This window comes from Alosa alosa, chromosome 5 (assembly GCF_017589495.1).
Source record: "Alosa alosa isolate M-15738 ecotype Scorff River chromosome 5, AALO_Geno_1.1, whole genome shotgun sequence".
NCBI lineage: Eukaryota > Metazoa > Chordata > Actinopteri > Clupeiformes > Clupeidae > Alosa > Alosa alosa.
The window spans coordinates 28,304,632-28,314,312 of record NC_063193.1 but is presented as its reverse complement, the minus strand read 5'-3'; the positions used below and the strand labels follow the sequence as shown (position 1 = coordinate 28,314,312).

At 39.7% G+C, this 9,681-nt stretch overlaps 2 protein-coding genes across 3 annotated transcripts in view; one reads left to right on the top strand and one right to left on the bottom strand.

The window, feature by feature from the left end:
- LOC125294632 (E3 ubiquitin-protein ligase TRIM47-like) overlaps window positions 1–7,278 on the top strand; it is a 14,266-nt gene extending 6,988 nt beyond the window's left edge. Inside the window, exons 5-10 of one of the 2 annotated variants that reach the window (XM_048243517.1) lie at window positions 400–435; window positions 994–1,047; window positions 2,558–2,617; window positions 3,187–3,237; window positions 5,345–5,393; window positions 6,756–6,894. In XM_048243517.1, coding sequence (XP_048099474.1) covers window positions 400–435; window positions 994–1,047; window positions 2,558–2,617; window positions 3,187–3,237; window positions 5,345–5,393; window positions 6,756–6,813 — 308 coding nt within the window. In that variant the 3' untranslated portion in view covers window positions 6,814–6,894. Of the gene's footprint in view, window positions 1–399; window positions 436–993; window positions 1,048–2,557; window positions 2,618–3,186; window positions 3,238–5,344; window positions 5,394–6,755 lie in introns of both variants that reach the window. The other variant, XM_048243516.1, reaches the window with a different exon arrangement.
- A 1,234-nt stretch (window positions 7,279–8,512) lies between these two features.
- The window catches only part of ikbkb (inhibitor of nuclear factor kappa B kinase subunit beta), a 91,305-nt gene continuing 90,136 nt past the window's right edge, over window positions 8,513–9,681 (bottom strand). The window contains 4 exon segments of the mRNA XM_048243536.1: window positions 8,513–8,603; window positions 8,798–8,897; window positions 9,116–9,209; window positions 9,212–9,230. Coding sequence (XP_048099493.1) covers window positions 8,553–8,603; window positions 8,798–8,897; window positions 9,116–9,209; window positions 9,212–9,230 — 264 coding nt within the window. The 3' untranslated portion in view covers window positions 8,513–8,552.

Genomic DNA, 9,681 nt, shown 5'->3' with positions numbered 1-9,681 from the left:
AAACATGCCCCTACCCTCCTAATGAAGATGAGGGCCCCTAAACATGCCCCTACCCTCCCTAATGAAGATGAGGGGCTCTAAACATGCCCCTACCCTCCTAATGAAGATGAGGGTCCCCTAAACATGCCCCTACCCTCCTAATGAAGATGAGGGCCTCTAAACATGCCCCTACCCTCCTAATGAAGATGAGGGCCTCTAAACATGCCCCTACCCTCCTAATGAAGATGAGGGCCTCTCCGTGAGGGCATCTCCATCTTTACTTGTCAGTGGGATATTGGCGGACTTTAAGATCTAAGCAGCTAAGGACTTAGTAAAAATTACAGTAAAAATTAGTATATTGTTTTAATTATGCATTCTCATACTGTACAACTCTAAGTAAAGTTATATTTTCTGTTTCAGTGTCTGTGGTCCAGGATGATTCATCTGAATCAGAGCGTAGGTTGGACACCTAAACAAACATGCAGACCCATAGTGAACATGCTATTTGCTCCCTTATCCTATTAACTCCCTTCAAACATACACATCTCTATCACACACACACACACACACACACACACACACACACACACACACACATCGTACACACATGTATACACACACACACACACACACACACACACACACACACACACACACACACACACTGGATGGCATCTTCAAGGAATTCTAGGAGTAGACACAATCATGAACTACTAACATAAAACCATGTTAAAATAGCTTGGGATTCATTCTGACTATGCATTCTCTTTCTCAACACTGACACATATCCAGTTCATCCACTCTTAGAATGTGAATCTGTTAGTTATATTCCATTCTACTGATGATATAAAAACTAACTTCCTTTCAGAACTATCAGACCTGACACAGATGCTAAACACAAACATTTTCCAAAAAGACGGAGCACACGTGAAGATAATATACATGCAAAGCAATATGTGTGTTGGTTTGTCCTGTAGATCTTGGGTGAATGAGTGTCTCTGTGTTGGTTCACAGATTCTGATCCTGAACTCCCAGTCAGAAGAACAAACAAGGCATTGCCACCATCCAGTAAGTCTTTACTGACTGATTCAAACAGCCTCTAAGCCTTTACGTCTTGGGTCTAGCAAAGGAATGATCGTTTCACTGAATCTTTTCATCTTTAAATCCTTTTTTTTATCTGCCAAACCTAAGAGACTTGGGGGTGTGTCACGGCCCCAGTGTTTGAAATTAAGGCATTTAAAAAACGTGTTAAGACAAAGGGTTTAGGATTGGAAAAAATAGAATTGATTTTTAAAGGGGCCTTATGCAGTTTTGGCAATTTTTAGTTGCTTTCCCGCTTTTTGCTCACAGCTTTCTCTGCAGAATAGGATAAGCCACCCTATGATGAAAAAGCCCCTTAATAAATATAGTAAAAATACATGTCCAAATTCACATCCATTATTCTCTGTTGAATTGTTCAAGTACTGGTACTTATCCTTGAATTTCCCCTGGGGATCAATAAAGTATCTATCTATCTATCTATCTATCATACAGATATCTCATGAACGGGCAGAATTGATGCTTTCCAATGATATTAGCGGCTAGGTGCTATGATAAAAAGTTTGTGTTGGATACGCCTATACATGACATTTCATCACATTTCCATTCTGCGCTCCACCCATTACTCTTGTGGTATATCTCACGGATGCGATGGAAGATATAGTGTTTTGGAACCAAACTCTTAATATATAGGTGGCTCTTACAATGACCGCAATACGTAATAGTAAAATGACACTGAAACTAGCCAAGGCCTCAAAGTACTTATTGTGATATTTTTCAGTGGGTACTATAAATTGAAATACCTAAGGTGCCCCTTTTAACATTTTCTGAGGGCACCACTGGCAAGATACAATATCAGTCCCCTCAGACTGTTGTTATATTCAGCAATATTGCTGTCACGGTTTGCTGGGAGAGTCCGACCCAAACAGAGGGTAAACAAAGGAACACAGCACACAGGAAGTAAACAAAGCTAACAGGAAGTCACAGAGGAGCAGACATGATAGAAAAAAATTGCCTAGAAGAACATCAAGCCATAGAGATAGAAATCAGTAGATTTCACCCACTGCACTTCTACAGTTGTCTTGCTTTAATTAACTGATTAAGATGGGTTAGAACTGAAGGTCCTCTAAACATGCCTTATTTTCAGTTCACCTAAACAAACATCCACAGTGAACATGCTATTGACTCCCTTATCCTATTTTCTCCCTTCACACATACACATCTCTATCACACACACACACACACACACACACACACACACACACTTCAAGGAATTCTAAAATAATAGCTTCAAATAGCTTTGGATTTATTCTGATTATGCATTCTCTGTATCTCAACACTATCACATATCCAGATCATACACTCTTAGAATGGGAATCTTTCTTTTGTGTTGAAGAACTAACAGACCTGTCACAGATGCTAAACACAAACATTTTCACATGACAGTACACATGACAATAATATACTGTACATGCAAAGTAAGTGTGTTGGTTTGTTCTGTAGATCCAGTGTGAATGAGTGTCTCTGTGTTGGTTCCCAGGTTCTGATCCTGAACTCCCAGTCAGAAGAACAGACAGTTATGAGGCACTGCCACCATACAGTAAGTCTTTACTGACTGATTCTAACAGCCTCTGCTTTACATCTGGGGTCTAGCAAATTAATTATTGTTTCACTGAATCTTTTCATCTTTAAAACCTTCTTTTAGCCCGCCAAACCTACGAGACATGGGGAATTGATTGAAGCCTATTCCTATACTGTACCTGTGCATAGTTATATTCATGGCATCATGTTGGTCATCAGTAACAGTGTGATGATTCATTAATCAGGCAAAGTGACTTACAAATGTTTACTTTTGTTATTTGTACCCAGATATTTTTTGTCATTCAATGTGTAATATACCAACTTAAATGGCCATTTGCTCTGCTGTTTATTGGGTTAAGGAATTGATTCAAATGGTTCCATTACATTAGAAATGAATAGTCATTTAGCTGACACTCTTATCCAGAGAAACTCACAGTGAACTAATATAAGCAACATATTGCCACAAACCTGCTTTATATAATCCCTACTGATGCAATTTGAAAATAAGTATGCTGCTATCATTATATGTTCTTTATACTGCATATGTGTCTAAGTTCTTGGGTAGAAAAGTTATATTTTCTGTTTCAGTGTCTGAAGTCCAGGATGATTTGTCTAAAGCAGAAACCAGGAAGGAGCCGTGTAAGTTAGACACACATGCATCCACACCCAACACAAATGAGAATATATCCTATTGACTCCCTTCACAGTCAGATGTCAAACAAACAAACAATCACAGACACACAGACACACAAACATACTGGGTTGCATTTTCAAGCAGGAAGTAGCCAAGATATCTGAAGCAGATTGGAAAAACATTGAAAACTGACCATAGCAATTTTATTTTCAGCAAAACATATGATATTACATATTCACTTATGAATCACGTTAATCACCATTGGATGGGATAGGCTACAGCTTACTCTGTGAGGATGCCAAAAAGTTACTTCAGGAGTTAATACCCGATAACTATGGTAGGCCTATTTTTGTAACATTTCTGGACATCCTCATCTGGCGTTTGCATTAATTGGAAAGACGTGCTAAAAGAGATGAATAAACTGGAAAATTTGACAACACTGCAAGTTTTGATACATAGGAAAATTGGTTTACATTTATTGATTTGGCTGATGCTTCTATCCAAATCAAGTTACATATGTCAATTATATCACAAAGGCCACTGTCCCCAGAGCAACTTGGGGTTAGCCTTGCTCAAGGGCATAATGGTGGAATCCAGGAATTCAACCCACGGTCATCCATTGACAAAGGCAGAAGCTGATGGAGATCAGAGATAGAGTTAGAATTCAGCTTTCACTAGCTTCACAAACTAGGCTATAACTTATTGTTAATTCTTTGTCAACTTTCAGAGAGAAGACATGTATGACTTTTTTCTGGGCAAATTTCACAGCTTCTAAGAAAGTCTGTCGTCTTCGTGTAAACCGAGTTTTGAACAGAGAAAATAGAAAAAAGTTCTCCCACACACCAAATCAGTTTAATTTTAGTGAAATAATGTTCCTGTGCCAGGCTATCAAATATTGAACAATGGGATAACGTTTCATCATCACCTTAATACCTGACATGTTGATATTGATGAAATAGAGATGTAGCCTACCGAGAGGCAACTGAAGACAGCGATGTTCAATAGGTTCAACGCATCCTTTGCCTACTAGGTGGTGGTAAACAAAGCAATATAGAACCTAATATGTCACATGAAAAACCTTAATATCCAGAGTGACTCACAGTGAGCTAACTACAGGAACTACTGAAGCTACAGTACTTGGGGTTAGGAGCCCTGCTCAGAGGCACAATGGTGGCAGCCCCTGGGATCAAACTCACAACCTTAAAGGACCAGTATGTAGGAAATAATGGAAAATAAATGGTAACCATTCCAAAAATGATCACCATATTTTGTCAGAGAGTAAGGAAACACAATGAATTTAAGTAATGGCTTATTTGACAACATTACTATAACCCGTAAAACCCCATAAAACACATGAAAAAAAAAAAAGTTACGGGGCGGAATCTCTTGGAATTTTCGTTTATGTTTTGAACGATTCATTCTAGAATAGCATATTAATAATGTGCTGGCGTATCCTCCTATTTGTGTTGCCAAATTAGCAAAGGCCAACTGTCAACTTGCTGTCAGTTGTAGTCATGAACACCTACGAGAGGTAGGCAAATTTCCAAAATTAAAACAAGAAACAAATTAAGTGGACATCGGAGGAGCTTCCTGAGATGGCGACGTCTTTGTCAAACGAAGAATATCAATTCAGACGCAGAGCTGGCCATATTTCTCCACGACAGGTAGCCTAGGCTAGACTTCATCTGCATCGCTAACTTCAGCTAAATATGTTATGTTGGTTAGAGAGGTATTTTTTGTTTTCACTGTTTCCGTAATGTGTAGCTGGGTCATGGTTGGAGAAACGTTAAAGCAGCTGCAGGTTAGCTGCAGGTCAACTAACGTTAGCTAAGTCTTCATTACATCTGGCAACCCAGAAGAGGCTCACGTCTGGTAGTCTTGAGAACGTTCACCAGTGTTTTGATTTTGGCCTACAGAATGTTCGGTAACAATCCTAAAAATCGCTCCTTTAAGGTGTCCCATTTGGAAGCCCAGATCCCAAACCACTAGACCAGCAGCCCCCACATCTGAAGGTCTTCTGAACAATGAAGATCAGTGATGCTTGAATGAGAACATCTCCATCTTCACTTTGGTTCAAGTTTGGTTAGTTATAATGCATTTCTTCTTTCTCAGTGTCTGATGTCCAGGCTGTTCTTACTGAGCCAGTTACCAGAGAGGAAGTGTAAGTTGGTCTGCATGCACACGTTTGCAAACACACGCACACACGTTCACAAACACATGCATGCAAACACACACACACACACACATATGCACACACAGGCACGCGTACACACACACACACACTCACAAACATAACCACCCATACCTTTAATCTTTTTGAAAAGAGACAGTAAAACACACTTACATGTACACTTGCACACAACCGTTAATAGAAAAATGTACAGAATCACACACTAGAAATCTCAAATCTCAATCATATGAACAACACACACACACACACACACACACACACACACACACACACACACACACACACACACACACACATACTTTAAATCATTGTAATACAGGCACTGACATACTCTCACACATGTACACATACATACAGCCATTCATACAAAAATGTACAGAATCACACACACACACACACACTCACAACACACACACAGCCATAACATACTGTACATAACATCCACACTTTTGAAGTTAATGGAATAGAGCAGAGGTTCCCAAACAGTGAGGCGCGCCTCCCCTGGGGGGCGCCAAATAATTTGAGGGGAGGTGCGGAAGGTTGATTCAAAAAAGAAGGAAAAACGTCTATTTCATTTTAGAACTATCTATGTTTTTTTTTTTCAATGTTTATGTAAATAAAATCGAAATAAATCATAGAAGAGATGTATACTAAATCTTTGGGATAGTGGAAAGTAGCCTATTATTGATCCCTATCCTGTGTGAGAATGTATTGTGCCAAACTTCATGACGTAACTTAGCAACAGTGTCGCCAACTGAGCTAGCTGCAAGTTACCAGTCAATCGTAAACGTGCTAATTACCAACCATTTCGTTCGAAAATTCTAAAACAACAATGTTTTTAATACTTCAAAATAACTTTTGCTAAATGAACCTTACATTTTTCAGTAGCAATAGGTGTGTAGATTTGAACAAAATCGTCGCAATTTAAAATTCCACTGGAGCTCCAAGGGGATTTACGCAGCCTTACAACACACTTTACAGCTCTTTGAGTCACGGTAAAATGTAATTTTTGGTACATAGCTAATTTATATACACCTATGGTGTGGGTCCTTGCGTTTCTTTAAGAATCCGCCGTCTTGGTTTGTATAGAAATAAATATTAAGTGACACATACAAGTATGAGGTTGGACGCCGAGGGGTTTTCAGAGGGGAGGCACACATTGATGGAGTTTGGGAACCCATTGAATAGAGACACTAAAAACTATAAACAAAACACACACACACACACACACACACACACACACACACACACACACACACATACACATACACACTCTCTCTAATACACAAATACAAGTCTAAGTGTGTCCTGTTCTCTCTTCTCCTCAAACAGACTCCTGTCACTTCACACTGGATCCAAACACAGCACACAGACACCTCCATCTGTCTGAGGGGAACAGGAGGGTGAAGGGCAGAACTGAGCTCCAATCATATCCTGATCATTCAGAGAGATTTGATAGGTGGCTGCAGGTGCTGTGTAAAGAGGGTGTGTCTGGACGCTGCTACTGGGAGGTTGAGTGGAGTGGGGAGTGGGTTGCTATAGCAGTCTCATATAAAAGCATCAGCAGGAAAGGAGCGGCTGATGAGTGTGGGTTTGGATATAATGATCAGTCCTATATTTATATGTGTGCTTTTAAATATATATTTTCTGAAGGACATTCATATCTATTGGCTAGGACATTTATGTGTTCATGATATTTTAACCTAAACTGCATTGCTTAATGGCCCATTCCCAGTAGGCATCCAGGGAGGCATATCTCCAGTGGGTAAAAGAAGGTGTACTAAATGCATCTGAGCGAGCGACTGACGTGTAGCACTGAATGCTCTCTGTCCATTAAATAAGCTCTTCTACTGCATCATACTGTATTTCTCATTCAAAACAGCAGAGCAACGCGAGAGACAGAAATCACATAGAGACGGTTGCATCACGCTGCACTGCAGCACATTGTGTACAGTTAGGACATTCACATTAAACACAATGTAATGAAACTGATTTAGTTGCTAACGCTCACTCACATCACATGCAGTTGGATCTGGTGTTCGTCTGTCTGAGATGGCATCATGGTCAGGTGGTCAAGCCTGACAAGAGAAACCAGGCTAATGGTTCCATTCAATGACACTCTAAATGAAAAACATGCAATGAAGACATCATTCATCACATAATCATAATTATTTTATATAACAGACACATCACAATCGTTTAACAGCCCACAGACACCCGAGTTGTTTTCCAATAATATATCCAAAGAGGAAGATATAAAACATGAAAATGGTACAGCCAAAATACATATCAAAACTTCCATCCATTTCTTAAATTTAAATCCCCTATAATCCTTTATATATTTTCAAAGAAATAAACTATTTAAGCCTCACAGAGACGCATACATTTAAAGAAAACATAAAACATATCATTATAGCATAGTGGTCCAGATTTGAATGCATTACTCTTTTTGCCACTTACAGGAATAAAATAACATTGAATTGCTTGTTATCGTCCTCTGGCTGCATTTAAATCATTTCCTAAAAAATAGAGTTTGTACACACTGTCCTATTCTATGGTCAGATGCGCTGATACATCAACAATTGTTCTCACCTAAATCACCACTTTTACAGTGATCCAGGAAGTCCTTTTTCCCTTTAAAGGGCATTTTCCAAGGTGTACATCCGGACATGTTAATGACCACTTGAGTTGAGTTGAGTTGAGTTGAGTTTACGGCCTCACATCCATAAGAAGTTCCATTTTTGGGATGCATCAGAATGTGTTTATACAACAAAATGTACATAATCAAATGTGTCTCAGATCACCTGGGCAAGTGGTTTGAGTGATTGAATCACAGTGTGTCTTGGTCCTTTGCGGCTGGGGAGGTTTGATTCCCAAACACACATTTTAAAAATAAAAGTAAAAGGGGTCCTAGTGTGGAGAGGTGAGGTACAGGAGCAGCACTTCCACCAGTGGCCTACAGGGGGCAGCAGCCGCACTGGCGCTCTGTCTCCACAAGGTGGCAGCACGGATCCATGGATTGTTGGGGTCAGTACATTTTTGTTATCTCTTTCTCGCTCTCTCTCTTACACACACACACACACACACACACACACACACACACACACACACACACACACACAATCTGAATCAGAGAGTATGGGGATTGTCATCTTTCATCCACTCCCATTCCCTCATCATCTGATGGAACAGCACACACACACACACACACACACACACACACACACACACAAATCCACACACACACACACACACACACACAAACACACACAGCAGCAGACAGAAGGAGAAAATGATTAAATCTGATGTTCATTGTACATTTTTATGTTTATTATTCACAAAGAATGTTTATTTGTTTATATATGTGGACCTACCTGCAGGTCTTGCTCTGTTTCCTGAATGGCCTCCTGCAACAGACTCTGCAGGCGACTCTCAAAGGTCCTGCTCTCCTCAATCATGACAAGAGACTCCTCACTGGGAACACATCACACACACATCACACACACACACACACATACACACACACACACACACACACACATGAGAGAGAATTAATAAAATCTTGTGAGTGACTAGTTAATATGTTACTTTTAAGCACAACCAAAGTGGACAGATTGATACTGTAGCTGATGTTATTTGGCAGATTACACATTACCAATTGTACACACAGACACACACACAGGGAGACTCACGGCTGGGGTAGCGTGGTGAGGCTGCTGGGGAGGGGGGGTCTGTGTGGGAGTAGAGGGGGGGCCAAGGGTGTCCGAGCTCCATAAGGACTACCACGACAGGAATGTGCACTTTACTCTGCACACACACACACAAAAAATACACACACACAAAACACATACTGTTATTAGGGGTTTTACAATTCTCCAAATCCTCGATTCGATTTAATTTTCGATTATAAAGTCACAATTCATGGATTTTCAATCTTTTTTTTAATATTACAATTAATGCATTCCTTGTTATTTTACTTTTTTTTTTGGCCAGTTCCTTTTCTGTTTCGGGGACATTTAATTTGAAACCGCTTTTTATTTTGAAACCGCTCCAACCACGAGGATGTAAACAGAACAAACATTAAACAGAGACGTGAACGTAGTAAAATGAAAAAACACAAAATGATAATTTGATTGTTTCAGCACACTCTGAAGAGACACAAAGTTAGTGTTCATGGAATATGTACTTATTATCAATGTGAATTTTAAGCCTTACAGTAATTTTGGACTGTAACTAGATCATCGTTAAGCGTCTGGAT